This window comes from Ooceraea biroi, chromosome 3 (genome assembly GCF_003672135.1).
Source record: "Ooceraea biroi isolate clonal line C1 chromosome 3, Obir_v5.4, whole genome shotgun sequence".
In the NCBI taxonomy this organism is placed as follows: Eukaryota; Metazoa; Arthropoda; class Insecta; order Hymenoptera; family Formicidae; genus Ooceraea; species Ooceraea biroi.
In genome coordinates, this window is record NC_039508.1 from 9,195,515 (window position 1) to 9,212,996 (window position 17,482).

The 17,482-nt window shown below is 34.6% G+C and overlaps 3 protein-coding genes and 2 long non-coding RNA genes across 5 annotated transcripts; 3 read left to right on the forward strand and 2 right to left on the reverse strand.

Moving 5' to 3' along the window:
• Nucleotides 1-688: 688 nt before the first annotated feature.
• On the forward strand, nt 689-1,665 carry LOC105278087. The gene is made up of 2 exons (XR_893729.3): nt 689-1,273; nt 1,547-1,665. It is a non-coding gene; the product is annotated as an uncharacterized LOC105278087 (long non-coding RNA).
• Nucleotides 1,666-2,957: 1,292 nt separating this feature from the next.
• On the forward strand, nt 2,958-5,133 carry LOC105278086. The gene is made up of 2 exons (XR_893728.2): nt 2,958-4,808; nt 4,908-5,133. It is a non-coding gene; the product is annotated as an uncharacterized LOC105278086 (long non-coding RNA).
• Nucleotides 5,134-5,285: 152 nt separating this feature from the next.
• LOC105278094 (THAP domain-containing protein 4) lies at nt 5,286-6,259 on the reverse strand. The gene is made up of 3 exons (XM_011336910.3): nt 5,995-6,259; nt 5,633-5,889; nt 5,286-5,533 (listed from the first exon to the last, which is right to left on the reverse strand). The coding sequence occupies exons 1-3, from the start codon at nt 6,066-6,068 to the stop codon at nt 5,388-5,390; spliced, it is 477 nt and encodes a 158-aa protein (XP_011335212.2). The 5' UTR covers nt 6,069-6,259; the 3' UTR covers nt 5,286-5,387.
• Nucleotides 6,260-13,335: 7,076 nt separating this feature from the next.
• LOC105278084 (pre-mRNA-splicing factor 18) lies at nt 13,336-15,012 on the forward strand. Its single transcript, XM_011336902.3, has 4 exons — nt 13,336-13,492; nt 13,582-13,860; nt 13,945-14,373; nt 14,488-15,012. Exons 1-4 carry the CDS (start codon nt 13,430-13,432, stop codon nt 14,722-14,724), a joined length of 1,008 nt encoding a protein of 335 aa, XP_011335204.1. The 5' UTR covers nt 13,336-13,429; the 3' UTR covers nt 14,725-15,012.
• LOC105278083 (pyrroline-5-carboxylate reductase 3) lies at nt 14,769-16,373 on the reverse strand. The gene is made up of 6 exons (XM_011336900.3): nt 16,126-16,373; nt 15,785-16,038; nt 15,634-15,715; nt 15,437-15,573; nt 15,156-15,367; nt 14,769-15,062 (listed from the first exon to the last, which is right to left on the reverse strand). Exons 1-6 carry the CDS (start codon nt 16,214-16,216, stop codon nt 14,993-14,995), a joined length of 846 nt encoding a protein of 281 aa, XP_011335202.1. The 5' UTR covers nt 16,217-16,373; the 3' UTR covers nt 14,769-14,992.
• Nucleotides 16,374-17,482: the final 1,109 nt, after the last annotated feature.

Sequence of the window (17,482 nt, forward strand, 5' to 3'; positions counted from 1 at the left end):
CTTCACGCAAATTCTAAGTCACACAAAACGGGCTTAAACTGACTCAAATGATCAACGGAATCATAGTGAAGCAAAAAACTTGGCGTGCCCGGATCGCATTGGACATGTCTTTCAAAATTCTTATAAACTTGAGTAACAGTATCTTGATTTGTACTGTATTTTGTATGGTGAGCTATTGCATCGTAATACAATCCGGGCACGCCAAGTTTTTTGCTTCACTATGATTCCGTTGATCATTTAAGTCAGTTTAAGCCCGTTTTATGTGACTTAGAATTTGCGTGAAGAGACAATGGATGCGTTAAGCTTGTGTTGCATATACTTTTGAATGTATACAACTTGTTTCATATAATTTTCGGATTAATTTTGAATCTTGTATATAATGTTTAGATATTGCACTGACAACATCCATTTTTAAACAAATACTAGATAAATTGCATTGATTTCATATCCATTTGTGAACAGTTCACTTTTCAATAAATAATGATATACTTGGCTAATTGCATTGATTTCATGTATATTTTTGAAGAAATAAATTTTCATAATACACTTTTTTAGAAAGGTTTTTTAATAATTACACTGGTTTTAGAAAGTTTGATACGTTTTATGTACTTGGCGTAAATATTTTTTTCTTTTTTTGAAAAGGTTTTTGTAGGGATGGAGTCTTCCTTATAACACAGTATACTGATATACAGTAGGGACAAGCACCCGTTTTCGAGTCAGCCACGCAGATTTACTTGCGCATCCCAAGCGGCCATGTTCTTGGGCGCACCAATCCCGTTCAAAGTAAAGAACGCACATTATCTCCGTAACTGTGATCATATACAGATAGAGAAACATAACCAAATATAAAAATTCGCATATTGTATTGTATTCCCAGTGAGAAAGCTGTTATCAATTCAATATCGAATCGATATCAATGCCATCACAATATATCGACAGATATATATATATACAACGTGGAAACATTGACGGATTTAAAAATTTCGATCTTTCTTCGAGATATACCGCTAAAAGGTTTACATTCAAAAATATAATTGATTTTACAAACGTCATTACCAATTATTATAACAAGTTGTTGCAAAATTTGCTTAGTTATATTCAAAAATATTCATAAATTCAAGTAAAAAAGTGTTTATCTCGCGAGAAATGATGATCGAAAAGATGTCATATCGATGTCGAATCGATGTGAGGTATTTGCTTGTACTAGCCTCACTTTTGTGTCTCCGGCCGTACATGTTGCTGCGTGTCTCTGGTCACATCACTTTGATCTAAGGTACTTTTTTCTTGGCTTCATTATACTTAATTAAACATAGGATAAAGTTTAATATATTAATTTATTTTCGTATATATTTTTAATAATATACTTTTCAAATATATGAAACACTTATAACAAGATTGAGGTTATGTTTTTAGAAAATTGCATGTATGAAAGTTACAAAAAAGTAAAGCATATTTATATCTACATATTGTTATTAGACTAATATAATACATGCAAAACATACACATATACATCTGATATTTATGTACAATTCTCTTTATGTTGCAGGATCACTATAAAGAAAGTTTATAGCGCAACCTAAACTATTTCTCATTGCTGCAGATATTTATATACATATATGTACTTTGAGTACGCATACAGTATTAATATACTGATTGGATAACTTATTTGAGTAATTTTATTTGACTTTCCAAGTCGAAAGAAGTATAGCGTACTTTTCTGTATTGTATTAGTAATTTTATTTTAGTTAGCGTACTTTTCTGTATTGTATTAGTAATTTTATTTGACTTTTCATGAAAGAAGTATAGCGTACTTTTCTGTATTGTATTAGTAATTTTATTTGACTTTCCATGTCGAAAGAAGTATAGCTACTTTTCTGTATTGTATTAACTTTATAGTTAAAGTCTGCGAAATTTGTTTGTACTTTGTAAAATATTAATATATAAAATTATAATTAAACTATATATTATATGCTAAATTTATATTTTATTTTTTTTATATTCTATATTTGTATTTAGCTAAGACATTTTTATCAAAGCTTTAGATAACTTATTACAGTATTCGATAATGTCTAATATAGAAGACAAAAGGTTCTTATTTATTTATATTGTATATATGTTGATCATAAAGTTTCATCTAATCTAAAATCGAATCTATATCAAATCCATATCGATTCGATGCAGATTCGATTTGAGATTAACTGAAACTTTGATAAATTATCACAGCTTTGATAATTAATGTTACTTAACTAAAGTATAGATTTCTAAAATATTTCCTTTACAAATATATCGACGAATATTGGAAGATTAAAGAAGCAATTTTTTTAACATCGAAAAATGTTTGACATTGTGGACACGATCGAATCAAAATTGATATTCAAATCGATGTGATTTTGACAAATGGTTTCGACGTCAATTTGATATCGATTCGAAATTGATTTCTCACTGGGTTGTTTGTTTTGTGCTTTTGTTAAAAACAATGTCTAAGAGAATACATCGAGTATGTGCGGTACAAAATTGTTTTCACAATAATTGTGATAATATATCATTTTTTCGCTTTCCAAAAGAGAAAGAAAGGTATGCATTACTTATGTATTTATAAAATATGTAATTTTTTAAGGCGATCCTGGAGTCGTCTGTATTATCGGCGGAATCGGTGATTTTCCTGCATTTTTCCAGAAATGGATCTTTTTATTGAATTCACAGAATGAAAAATCCTTTTCCACGATGAAAGTACACACAATAATGTAGTGTGAAAAACAGGACTTAACTTTCCAAATGGAAAAAAAATCACAATTTTTGATTTTTTCCATTTGGAAAGTTAAGTCCTGTTTTTCACACTACATTATTGTGTGTACTTTCATCGTGGAAAAGGATTTTTCATTCTGTGAATTCAATAAAAAGATCCATTTCTGGAAAAATGCAGGAAAATCACCGATTCCGCCGGTAACACAGACGCCGCGACGGAGTTCACTGGCCACTCCAGGATCCTGCCGCCCGAAGACATGGCGGAACCTAAAAGATCGGCTGAAAAAGATCAAAGGTGCCGACGCTCTTTGTCCCTACTGTATAGGCGGGAGCACAGATTTTTGTATAAGCGCATAAACAGATGCATAAAGAATTTGATTGGTCCATTTCCGTATGTACATGCTTATAGACCAATCGACTTTCTTATGCATTTGTTTATGCGCTTATGCAAAAGTCTGTACTCCTGCCTTATATCAGTATACTGTGCTTATAGCCTTGGGCGATGATTCGACGCGAAAGATTTGCCCAGTAGGGCGTGTAATAACGAACTAAAACATTCAGGGTCGTGTAGACGACCAACAAGTCACACTCTCGACGACTGCAGATATCGACCGACACCACGTGGTGCGAAAAAAACACCGGGCACTGACAAGGCAAGCGCACTCGATACACGCCGTGTGGCTGCTTGCAGGCGAATCTGTCTGGCCACCCAGGTTCTAAATCCGTTATTGTTTCATTATATAGACGCACGAATTAGCTTACGAAAAACTTCGATTCTAAGCTAACAATAAGATTTAATAACATGGACTTTGTTTGTGAGGGGAATAAGATAGTATAAGAACAACATATTTATTCATCGTTAAACTCGTGTCTTAAATATGTTATGTGAATAAAATTTTCAAATAAATCTACTTATTAAAAAAAATAGAACTTACCTTAGATAAAATTTCCATCTCCAAAATACGTTGTCTTCGAGTATCTCGTTAAAACTCTTGCACGTGGTGCAAAAGTTTAAAACATCTTGTATATCAATACTGTTATTACACAGAATAAACTTTATCACTTCTTCGGGAAGATTTGATATCGTAGCCATCGCGAAAAAAGCCAAGAAAAGCAATATGAGTAAATATATTACGATATTTGCACGAAATTCGTATGTATAACCGAATGCTGGTTTATAGTCTTTACCACTCAAGTACCGAAAATCAAATGAAAGAGCAATGAGCAATTTGTAAGGCAAGGGACTCCAGAAACTTCGCTGTATGGTAGCTTGTGATGGGTATAGAGTAGGGATAACTCTTACTATTGCACAATGCAAAGAAACAGGAACAGGAAATAACCAATCGCGTTACACGATTTGAGTACGGATGACCAAATCGAGCAACACGATTGGTTATTCCCTGTTTCTGTTGCCTGTTCCTTTGCATTGTGTAATAGGCTTAACTGTCTTTCAAAACGAGTCAAAACAACGTTTAAACGCAGAATAAGATATGTATTTCACTTTACATTATCAATACTTTAATGTAACTGTTAAGTAGTGGGCGGAAAATATAACAAGGGACTTTATGTTTAAGTTGGCAGCGCGTAAAGTTTTCGCGGTTATTACGGAGGTTGGCCCCCTCTTTTTTATATGGTTAGATTCGTTCGTTCGCTCTTGGCGGAATCATTACGTAAAAGTGTATTTCTCAGTTTTATATAATAAACGTATTTCTCAGTATTACAACTCTGCGTATTCAAGCCTTAACAGTAACTTATTAATCTAAGCTCAAAAGTAAGTCCAATACTGTTTTTGTTTCAAATCAAATAGATACAAAAGGCTCAACAAAACCATCATATCCGGTTTTACCCCATGGCGGCACCATGATGTAAGAAGAAAGGTGGAGCGTTGCGCATAAAGACGGATTCACAATAGAAGCCAGCCAATGAAATTTGGGTCCAAATGCTTCAAACCAATATGGCGGCAACGCGAATATAACCACTGAGAAATAATACTGGAGGAGGCACCACAGATATCTATATATACACTAGACTGCTAACTCCGGCAAAATACATGGCTCTGAAAAGTATGTACAGAATTCTTGCGCATGCGTGGCGCAAGGGGGACGCCAGTAAATGTATATGTATATGCGTGTGCCTTTGTATAACCTTATATCCGATCACAGATCACACATACACACACATATATATAGATAGATATATGTGTATATGTGTATATATATAGATGCTGTGCATCCGATACGAATAGGTTGACGATGCATGTCCGTGAGAGACAAATTTAAAACAAAAAATATGCCAGGATATACATACCACAAACACCTATATAAATCTATGTATGCATCAGTACACGTAATTTATTCTATACATTCGAATAAAAATATTTGTAAATAATATGTAATGGTTTTTATTCTTTTTCGATTATTTCTTTGGTTCTTTCTTTTGTTTTGAAAGCTATAACAAACAAAGTCATATTTAAAAACAATAATATATTAGAATAATAATATATTAAAAATCATGTATTAAAAATAATATATATACATTACATGTATATATTAATATATTATGTAAAATTATTAAATTATTAAACAGATTATCATTCTTAATAATGATTCACTAATAATATTTGATTGATTAGTGATTATTATCTAATACAAAACAATTCTAGTAATTGTAATATTTTGTTTTATTTTCAGGTTTCGAATGTAGGATTCTACAGACGCTGTACGAAGAGTTAAAAGGTCAGTTGTCCGATGAGTCGCCTCTTCTTTGAAAATATCGTTATTTTGATCATCTGTAACAAACGTTTTATTTATATTGTTTAACATTACACGCATACATATAGTATTAATCCACAGTACAAGGTAAATTAAATTGAAAAGGTTATACACACCTTTTGATATTGATGCATCTTGATCATTAGCATTTGCAGTATTTTGTTGTAATAATTGTAATATACTTGCACATACATTTTGTGTTGGTATTGCATCCGGTTTTAAATATCGTTTCTGTGGATTGCTGTTTATATTATAATAATCGTTATGTGTAAAATGCACACTGCTTATTCGAGCATCTGAATATGGAATCCAATTATCTCGTCCTGTTGCCGCAATCCAATAGTTTATGATGTTTGTATTTTTAAATGGAAATCTAAAATTAGATTAGAATACAGAATAGAAAAGGAAAGGAATCACGACCATTGTTTGATGTTTCGAGGTTACTTCTGTATAATAAAGCTAACTTGATTACACTTACCTATGATATATTATGTCTAAGTTTTTTTTCCGCTTCATATTTTTAAAATGTATAATGCAGCAACACGCCGGCATTGTAAATATTTGTTATATTTAATATTTCACTTTAATATCTCGACACGTGTATCACATCGATCACGGATTGCATCGGCCATATTACATATATCACCACGTGATCACGTCACATGACCATTTGTCCCCCTTACGTCACGCTATGTAGTACATAACGGGTGGAGACAACTTTTATGCACGATGTATAAAGAAGTTAGCAGTCTAGTGTATATACAGGGTGTCCGGTAACTCACGACTCAACGCTCGTGAGTGGATATAGAGGACTGAACTGAGTGGAAAAGTCCTATACCATTTTGCAATTTTCACAATAGTTAACGAGTTATTAATTATTAAAAATCGCTATATTAGTCCGGCTTACCGCCGAATGCAAGTGCGCGGCGAGATATGACCGCCTAGCGATCAAAGTTGCTAGGCGCGAGAAGTTGTTTATTACAAATGGCATGCCTAGCCATTGCCATTGCGATCGCTAGGCACTCGATTGCTAGGCGGTCGCATCTCGCCGCGCGCTTGCATTCGGCGGTAGGCCGGACTAATAGCACGATTTTTAATAATTAATAACTCGTTAACTATTGTGAAAATTGCAAAATGGTATAGGACTTTTCCACTCAGTTCAGTCCTCTTTATCCACTCACGAGCATTGAGTCGTGAGTTACCGGACACCCTGTATAGATGTCTGTGGGAGGCACTGGCTCGCCTGGCGTGGCCCGAGTGAGATAGTGAAATTCAGATCTTGTACAGTCATAGGCACAGAGGTTGCGACACTTTTTTTACCTGAGTTTATGAACACGCAATCAAATTCAGGATGCGAATCACTGTAACGCACGCCTACTCGATGAACGATCATGAAGTTGTCAAATTTGCGTATACATGTGTAACACAGTTACATGTGCGCGTCACAGTGATTCGCATCCTGAATTTGATTGCGTGTTCATAAACTCAGTTAAAAAAAAGTGTCGCAACCTTTGTGCCTATGACTGTACAGTCACGTTCAAGACTTCAAACGTTCTCGAGTATGTATTATTCATAGGAATAGAGATACGGACTGCGCCATCCATATGTAAAAGTGGTCGTGAAAAAAGAAGGAGAGGACATGAAGACGGCCAATCTCTCTCTCTTTCTAAGCGTTGAATAGAAAGAGAGAGAGATTGGCCGTCTTCATGTCCTCTCCTTCTCATTTTTCCTGACCATACGATACAGCTATGGATGGCGCAGTCCATATCTCTATGTCTATGGTATTATTGAACAGATTGTACGAATCTTATCATTAACTTTTGGCCCGGATTGTACTGTGAGTGATTGCGCATACGTCCCGTACATCAGACAAGGACAGACTGTGATCTGAAAATCTACTGTCTCACGGCCGCTTTCCGCTTACGGTCGAAGCATAGCAGTGCCTCCTCCAGTATTATTATATCTCAGTGAATATAACCAAAAGGACATATAACACGTGAAGGAAAGTAAATTTAGAAGTGAGTTAAAAACGGACTGTTAAAAGTTTCTTAAATTGTAAGATAGGTATTATAGTGTTTAAAGCAATATTTAATGTAGCGTAGTGTAGTGTTATGTAAACATACCAAAAGTCGATATTAATGGTATGTTTACATAATACTACACAACGCTACATTAAATATTGCTTTAAACACTATAATACCTATCTTACAATTTAAAAAACTTTTAAGGCCCAGACACAATGAGAGGAATAAGGAACACAGAATAGAACATAAAGAATAAACAAAATTTCGACCAATAGAAAACCATACATGCATCACCAGTTCACGCACGCATGGCTTTTCATTGGTCGAAATTTTGTTTATTCTTTATGTTCTATTCTGTGTTCTTAAAGGCAGGAGCACAGACTTTTGCATAAGCGCATAAAAAGATGCATAAAGAATTTGATTGGTCTATAAGCATGTGCATAAGGAAATGGACCAATCAAATTCCTTATGCATCTGTTTATGCGCTTATGCAAAAGTCTGTGCTCCTGCCTTTATTCCTCTCATTGTATCTGGGCCCTTAAAAGTCCGTTTTTAACTCACTTCTAAATTCACTTTCCTACACGTGTTAAGCCTATTACACAATGCAAAGGAACAGGCAACAGGAACAGGGAATAGCCAATCGCGTTGCTCGATTTGGTCATCCGTACTCAAATCGTGTAACGTGATTGGTTATTCCCTGTTCCTGTTGCCTGTTCCTTTGCATTATGTAATAGGCTTAATACGTCCTTTTGGTTATATTCGCGTTGCCGCCATATTGGTTTGAAGCATTTGGACCCAAACGTGATTGGTCAAGATTAGAGATCCTATAATCAGAGTTGCGCCTTTCGAAATCCTCTGCTGATTGGTCCGCCATTTTTCATCCGTTTCGGGCAGTATTTAAATCATGTAATGAAGTCAAGGAAAATGAGAAAAATAAACAGATGGTATATAGAAAGCAATTGTCATTTTTATTGCACAGTGACATTTTTATAACAAAAAAAATAAAATATGGCCCATATAATCTATCATTTGTACCTGGTTATTATGTATAATACTTTGGTCTTCGCACACGGCTTTTTCACCAATATCAGACTTTTGATTCACAAATAACACTTTCGTCTTTAGATAATATTCACAAATTGTTGGTACTACGTTTTTTTATACAATTATCACAATTATTCTCTTTGCTTATTGCCATATGTGCATTCTCTTATGTGCATTTTTCACTCGAGCACAGTGCGAACAGTACGAAAAGTGCAAGAGAGAGAACGCACATATCTCTTTCTCTCTCGCACAATCTCGATGAAATATGATGGCGGAACCCTGCTTGGAGCAACTCTGATTATAGGATTTCTAGTCAAGATGTAAACTACTGCGCATCCACGGGAACGTTCCACCACAGTATAATGATATACAGTAGGGACAAAGAGCGTCGGCACCTTTGATCTTTTTCAGCCGATCCGCCATGTCTTCGGGCGGCAAGTAGCGTATCAATAATATTAGAAACCACCGCTATCAGCAAATATTTTTAATGTGTTTTCTTAAAAAAATTACATATTTTATAAATACATAAGTAATGCATACCTTTCTTTCTCTTTTGGAAAACGAAAAAATGATATATTATCATCATTAATCATTGTGAAAACAATTTTGCACCGCACACACTCGATGTATTCTCTTAGACATTGTTTTTAACAAAAGCACAAAACAAACAATACAATACAATATACGAATTTTTATGTTTGGTTATGTTTCTCTATCTATATGTGATCACAGTTACGGAGATAATGTGCGTTCTTTACTTTGAACGGGATTGGAAGCCGCCCAAGAACATGGCCGCTTGGGATGCGCAAGCAAATCTGCGCGGCTGACTCGAAAACGGGTGCTTGTCCCTATTGTATATCCTTATACTGTGGTTCCACCTTTTTTCTTAAACCATGGCCTTTATTTGGTCTTTTATATGTTGTGCCTCGATGTTTATCAATGTTTACCTCTCATAATTCGTCATCTGATGGTATTGTTTTCCTAAAAATGTTTCGGAAGAAATTATCTCTTCATAAAATTCTATAATTTACATAAAGAGGACATATGTACACTGAGGTGCATAAATGAAGTCCCTTTTCGGTGTAGATAGGTGCAGATAAGCGCGCGCCATCTGCAGACTGCATGGTGCGCCTACTACCTAAAGACCGAACGCATGTCTGCATACTAATAATCATAGCCAATAAAATAAGTTAAAACGCGTAAAAATGGCTAATCCCGCAGCACATATATTGCCCGACCATGCATTTTATATGAAGAATCGATATTATGATTTGATTTTAAAACAATTTCATACAATTACTATTAATTATTACTTATGACATACAATATATAATAATTATAAGTAATTATTTCGCAATTTTTAATTAAATATAAATTATTACAATCAATTATTTTAATATAATTATATAACAATGATTTATTCTAATAATTTATATTTAATTTAAAATTGCAAAATAATTACTTATAATTAATATATAACATGTCATAAATATTAATTGTATGAAAGTGTATTAAAATCAAATCATATAATTATCGATTCTTCGTATCAAATAAATCATTACGATAAAGTATTTTTATATAATTATAATTATTACATAATTATAATTATATAAAAATAATTTATTGTAATAATTTATTTATATAATTATAATTATTATATTATATTTATTGGACGCGGTGGTTCCTTATCTTAATATTTTGTGGTTCTGAAAAGAACCGATTGCTTCTTATTGCAGGTCTTAATATTTGGTTTTGAAAAGAACCGATTGTTTTTTTGATAATGTTTATTAGACGTGGAGATTCCTTGTTTTAATATTTGGTGGTTCTGAAAAGAACCGATTGCTTTTTTTGGTACTGGATGAATTTGAATAATCCGTCCAGTACCCGTTTCTTTCGACAACTTGGTGCAGTCGTCGAGGGATGGATTGTCGCAAATTGGCAAAGAAATCAGGTTCATCACGAAGTGCTTCCCATGCATTCCTCGCGTGATCAAACAGAGCTTGTTTGGTTCTCTCATGACCAGGATCCCACGAATTCACAATTTTAGCCCAAACATTTTCTATCAAATTAAGATCCGGAGATTTAGCTGACCAATTAAGAACCACAATCTCTAGATGTTGTGCGAACCATTCTTGTACAATGCGGGAAGTGTGAACGGCAGAATTGTCCTGAACTAATCGAAACGTCGGCACATCTGCTGCTGTAAATATATTTCGGACGCGGGGAAGCAAAACGTTTTCCAAAATATCTATGTACTCTACAGTAGAATCCTAAATAATAAAAGAAGCGCAATCGTTACCCCCTCCATGCTTCCCATGGTCGCCATGTTGGGCCCGCAGCTGTTTATTTATATACAACGTAGCTTATGTATCTGGTCCATTTGGTTATTCTTAATAGAAATATGTTTCAAAAATGTCTCAGGGATATCTAAAATATTTTTTTTAGAAAATAACATTATAAATATATTATAAATATATTTTTTTCTCACTTATAGTACACCGATTGCAATTAGTTTCCCAACAGAATGTATTACGGGCTCAACATGGCGGTCAGCCAATCAGCAAGTGAGACGCCGATTGCGCTTCTCTGATTATTTAGGACTCTACAGCATTCATGTGTGCCAACACTTTGATTAAATCGCCTGGACAATGTGAACTAATCCACCCCCACATTGCACAAGTGATGCGCCCACTTCGCTCGTGAGGAATAACATACCTCGGATCAAATTTGCGATTATCAGGTCTCCAAACATGAAGACGGCGATCAACTGCAGAACAAAATACTTTCTCATCAGTCCAAATAGTGATATCCCAATCTTCCTCGGATGTCATTAACTCTTGCAACGCAAAAGCAACGCGATCTTCGCGATGTCGTTGCGTAAGCGCGATTTTTCGTGTAGCACGATAACAATTTACATGAGCTTCATGTAAACGTCGTGCTATCCACCGAGAAATCGGCAACTGCAATTCATTAATGGCATTCGATACTGGAGCAAAAGGATTGACATCTACTTGTCTGACTAAAGCGTCATTGTCTTCTGCAGTTGTTTTCCGTGGTCGGTGATTATCCTTACGATGATCGCGCAAAGCTTCTTCACCACCTTGTTGCCATGCACGTATCTACCTTCTTGCCGTCTTTACGGAACATGGAATACGGTTACAAATCTCTTCGAGACTTGCACCGTGCTCCCACATACCGATTATACGGCCGCGATTAATCTCACTAATCATTATCTCACTGCACCAAATGTCGCAAGAAAGAAAGCTATGAGGCAATTAGGCGCGATATCATTGTTTCATTTGACAAAAGACAATCATCATCAAAGGCGTCCGCAGGATTTTCTTCAGGGGGGGACATGATTCAAAATGTTACTTCCACACTGAGAAACATATCATGGCCTATCTAATCGGATAATCTAATTACATATTAACAAATGAATATATCCGATTGAATTGTATATTCAACAAAGAATATAATCGGACATATTTGATGAAGGTAATCGGACATAGCCATCATTTAATCAGAAAACAAAATTAACAATCGGACACACTGTTTAATCAGTTTATCCGATGGAAAATTTCTCAGTGTAGAATTAAGATATTTATAATTTAAAATTTATAATTTTGGTAGTAAAAACTTTCTCATCACGATAAGGTAGATGTGCGTTGCGTTTGTAATATGGTATCTTCTTTTTTTATTTCAAGCAAGGACAAATGTTTAATTGTTTGCTGATAGGGGCAAATGGCCAGTCTTGCCTTCCACCTGCGGACACCCATGATCATCACCTAACAAGTGATTGTGCATACGAGTGATTGGATCAAAATTAAAATTCATCCCATAGTGCCAAACAAAACAATCTTTTTAGAACCACAAATATAAAGAGAAGAAATCTTCGCACCCTATAAATAATTCTGATTTTTTTCATATTTGTATTTTGTATATTGCGCATTATAATTTAATTTAATTAACAGAGAAAAATTTTTCGGAATATTAATACGATAAATATGTTTCGAATAGGACAATCATACGGTGAATCGTCTTGACTTTAACATATGTTTCACAGTCCCTCTCCTGAGTAATCAAAAAAGTTTAGCTGCTAATTATTTATTAAAAAGTTATTAATAAAAAACTAATACAAATAACTTATAGACAATTATATCTTAATGTTACAATTTTTAACTTAACAATGTAACTGCAATATACATACACGCCTGTTATATCGCAATTACATTATGAATTAAGTGGGAAAATATAACATTAATGTTATATATAATTACAACTCTGTGTGTATTGAAATAATAATTATAGATACATAATATATAATAATTATATTACAATACATAATATAATAATTATAATTATATCAATTATTACAATAAATTACTTTTATATAATTAGAATTATTATACAGGGTGAGTCATGACTTACCGGACACCCTGTCTAATTATATAAAAATAATTTATTGTAATAATTTATATAATTATAATTATTATATTATGTATTGTAATATAATTATTATATATTATGTATCTATATAATTAATTATTTCAGTACACACAAAGTTGTAATTATATGTATAACATTATTGCAGTTACATTGTTAAGTTAAAAATTGTAACATTAATATATAATTGTCTCAGTTATTTGTATTAGTTTTAATTTCTTTATTGGCTATGATTAATAGTATGCAGACATGCGTTCGGTCTTTGGGTAGTAGGCGCGCCATGCAGTCTGCAGATGGCGCGCGCTTATTTGCACCTATCTACACCGAAAAGGGACTTCATTTATGCACCTCAGTGTACATCTTTTCTTACTAATCCATATAATTCTCTAATAAAGTACTAAAATGGATATCTTGAAAGCAGAGATAATGAGAAAGCGTAAAGAATTAGAGGACAGTCATATCTTGGTACATAACATTTTATTTTCCTTTGCTTCCATACTTAACCTTCCTCGGTGTTATAATAAGAAATTGCAATATTTTGATATCTTTTGCAGGAAAATAATAAAAAATATTTCAAGAGGAGTCAATTAATATCGAAGGAGCAGGAGATATGTGAAACTGACAAAGGAAAGAGCGAAGCTGCTCCTTCGAATGCAAGCCAAGAATCAGAGGAATGCATAATGGATAGTAGTTCGGAACATCTGCTATCTAGACAAGAAGTGATCAGGCGATTACGCGAACGGGCAGAACCAATATTATTATTTGGTGAATCTCACATAGAAGCATTCAAGAGACTAAGAAAATGTGAGATTCTTGAACCAGAAGTAAACAAGGTAAAGTATTTCTCGTGTAGTAATTAATAGAAAAATTAAAGTCTTATTGATTATCAATTATAGATTATCATAATTTATTAACAGGGTTTCCGAAACGATTTTCAAGAAGCCATGGAACAGGTGGATCAAGCATATCTCAATGAGATCTTGACATCTTCCAAGTCGCAAAGTCTGGATGGGAAGGGAGATGTGAATGTGCCGGATGAAGGTGTCACCTATGAAGACATAGAGAAAATGTCGACGAAATTGAACAAGGGAGATAAGGATTTCGATATGAATGTCATCACCATGTTCGTACAGTATCTAGTCCAGATCTGGGGCAATCAGCTAAACAGCCGGTCGACTGTTGAAAAAATGGGCACAAAGGGAAAAATGAACAGTGCTACATATGCTCAAACCCGAGAATACTTGAAGCCACTTTTACGGAAATTGAAGAACAAATCTCTTCCCGAAGACATAACAGACAGTTTGACCGAAATTGTTAAACATTTACTAGAGCGTAATTACATCTTGGTAAGTGCGAGATTTATGAATTCTAATATATATTAGTTGTCAAACTATAAATATAATCACTGCAAATTGATGACAGTGTCAGTTGTCTTGTAACAAAACTCATTTCCATTTCAGGCTAGCGATGCCTATCTGCAAATGGCTATAGGCAATTCCCCATGGCCCATTGGTGTAACTATGGTCGGTATTCACGCACGTACCGGTAGAGAAAAGATCTTCTCGAAGAACGTCGCACACGTGATGAACGATGAAACTCAGAGGAAGTACATTCAAGCACTCAAGAGACTGATGACTAAATGCCAAGAGTACTATCCTACGGATCCCTCACGCTGTGTGGAATATTCAAAAAATTAGGTTTTTCTGATAAAATGTATAAATAAGACGATATGTTATCTACATTTACTATTTATATTTTATCTGTATATTTTTTAACAAATTATCCTAAACTGTACACACATACGCACGCAGATTATCTGTTACAGAAAAATGCTATGGTTCGACTCAAGTGCAAAAGAAGCGTATAAAAAAATTATTCAATCTATAGTGCAGATATGCACTTACAATGTATATATAAGAATGGTCTAATGTAAACTCGAGATATTAATAATAATATCGAAGAAAACTAGTTGAATTTAGACGATAGTTCGTTCGTTTTATTCACAGCAGCCTCGACAGCATTCATCATAGATGCCCTACAAAGTTTAAGTTTAGGATGAAACGATATCGTTTGGAAATCACATTGTTGAGCACATAGGCAGCGAGATGTGAAATAACTTGGAACGTACCTGACTCCTCCCACTTCAATGGCATGAACACCGGTGATACTGGTACCTCCGGGCGAACAGACCTCATCCTTCAGCTGACCAGGGTGTCGCCCGGTCTCGAGTACCATTTTTCCAGCGCCTACCAACACTTGTGCCGCGAATTTGGTCGCCATTGGCCTCGGTATACCCATCTTCACACCACCGTCCGCCAACGCCTCTATAATAGGGTAGACCTACATAAAAAAATTGATGTGTAACCGGTTTTACTATTCCTCTGACTACGACATTGTACGACGACTCACAAATGCTGGGCCACAACCTGACAGACCACTAATAGCGTTCATGAGACTCTCCGGGACGTTTTGGCTTATACCGATGTACGAGAACAATGTATCTATCAGATCCAGATCCTCCGGCTCGACATACTTACTGCAATAAACTAAAAATTACATTTGCATTAATGTGTAAGTCAATCTGCAGATTTGCATTTCAGATGTACCTGTGATTCCTTCTCCAACCATCATCGGTGTATTTGGCATGGATCTAATTATTCTCGGTAAAACCACAATCTTAGACAGTTTCTAAAAAGCATTTTTAAAGCGTGACAACGCAATAGATACAATACTGCATGTTATTCGAAGTTTGCTTACATTGTACAGGGTATCGAGGGATACCCCGGCAAGCACTGAAACGAAAAGTTTGTCCTGAAACTTGTCCGTTTTGTTTTCTATGATACTGCTAAGTGCATCGTCCAGCATGTGTGGCTTCACTGCCAAAAATATAATGTCACAATTGCTCACGACTTCGTTATTCTTCAATGTGGGATGAGCACCCAGCTCATTCCAAAACCCATGCGTTCTGTCCGTACGTCCAGATACCCAGACGTTAGCCGGATTTAATATACCTGTGCGAAAACATAATTTTATTTTTGCTCTTACTTCTGAAAGATAAAAGTTTAGTCGAATCTATCGATAGAGAGAAACACAATTACCTTTGTGAATTAAGCCAGCACCTATAGCACTAGCCATATTTCCGCCTCCAATAAAGCCGACTTTGATGGACTTTAAGCACTGTTCTGCCATAGCTGACTAGCTATAATCTTATAGCTTCTAAATAATCGAACAACTTTACCTTACGCTGAAATAACAAACAATTGTACATATGGTTTACGGCCGGCTATACAACACAATAATCAGTTTTTCTTCTGATAACCATGAATCAAGTAGATGTAGATTAGATACGGGCGCATAATATTCAAATCTTTGAATCGACTTTTCTGACATCTTTTATAATACGCAGAAACGCTTTTTGCCATTGATATAAGTTTGAAAAGGAAGAAATAATATTTTATAGTGTTCAATTACTTTCGTAAAGATACGTCAAAAAAGCCAATAAAAGAAATTTATTCTTTAATAAAGATTTTCTTTTAATTGAAAAATTGCAATAAATGAAAATCTTCCTCAACATATGCACTCGACAGAAAAACCGATTTTAATTTGAAATCACGAAGCGTGCCATTGTAAAATATAAAATACATAAGCAACTCCCATATAATCGATAATTATTTTTTATTACGAATAACATTTAATTACAGTTCTATATATTAGGATAACAATGAATATTATATTTCAATAACAACTACGTTTCGACCCCGCTTTGGGTCCTTTTCAAGTCTACTTGTTACATCCTACAAATACAATTTAAATAAATTACAAAAATTAAGACGCGATGACATATTCTGTACGCAAAAATGTCGGTTGCGTTACAACAATTGACAATGAAGGAACAACACTTACTGGCTGGAAGTAACAATTTTAATGTACACGAGCGGAGACGAACGATCAGAAGAGCGTCAAACTCACGACTGGGACAAATACATTTCAGAAAAATAGTCAAGAATTTATTAAAATAGAATCGTAAACAGAAGGCACGCTTTCTGTGTCCTTCTGTAAGTTTATGGAAACTTCCATAAGCATGCCTTCTGTTTACGATTCTATTTTGACAAATTCTTGACTATTTTTCTGAAATGTATTTGTCCCAGTCGTGAGTTTGACGCTCTTCTGATCGTTCGTCTCCGTTCGTGTACATTAAAATTGTTACTTCCAGCCAGTAAGTGTTGTTCCTTCATTGTCAATTGTTGTAACACAACCGACATTTTTGCGTACAGAATATGTCATCGTGTCTTAATTTTTGTAATTTATTTAAATTGTATGTTGTAATTCATTTAAATTGTATTTGTAGGATGTAACAGGTAGACTTAAAAAAGGCCCAAAACGGGGTCGAAACGTAGTTGGTTTGTTAATAATAAAGATTGCCAGAGTGGTCGGATTGATCTTAATTGATTATTG

Excerpts from the sequence above, each read along its gene's own strand:
- LOC105278094 (XM_011336910.3), bottom strand. The coding sequence starts at position 6,068 with ATGCCGGCGTGTTGCTGCATTATACATTTTAAAAATATGAAGCGGAAA. Across the intron at positions 5,890-5,994 it reads TTAGACATAATATATCATAG|ATTTCCATTTAAAAATACAA; the intron begins GTAAGTGTAATC and ends ATCTAATTTTAG. Across the intron at positions 5,534-5,632 it reads AGATGCATCAATATCAAAAG|ATGATCAAAATAACGATATT; the intron begins GTGTGTATAACC and ends CGTTTGTTACAG.
- LOC105278083 (XM_011336900.3), bottom strand. The coding sequence starts at position 16,216 with ATGGCAGAACAGTGCTTAAAGTCCATCAAAGTCGGCTTTATTGGAGGC. Across the intron at positions 16,039-16,125 it reads TGCTGGCTTAATTCACAAAG|GTATATTAAATCCGGCTAAC; the intron begins GTAATTGTGTTT and ends GTTTTCGCACAG. Across the intron at positions 15,368-15,436 it reads CAGGTTGTGGCCCAGCATTT|GTCTACCCTATTATAGAGGC; the intron begins GTGAGTCGTCGT and ends TTTTTTATGTAG.
- LOC105278084 (XM_011336902.3), top strand. The coding sequence starts at position 13,430 with ATGGATATCTTGAAAGCAGAGATAATGAGAAAGCGTAAAGAATTAGAG. Across the intron at positions 13,493-13,581 it reads TAGAGGACAGTCATATCTTG|GAAAATAATAAAAAATATTT; the intron begins GTACATAACATT and ends TATCTTTTGCAG. Across the intron at positions 13,861-13,944 it reads TTGAACCAGAAGTAAACAAG|GGTTTCCGAAACGATTTTCA; the intron begins GTAAAGTATTTC and ends ATTTATTAACAG.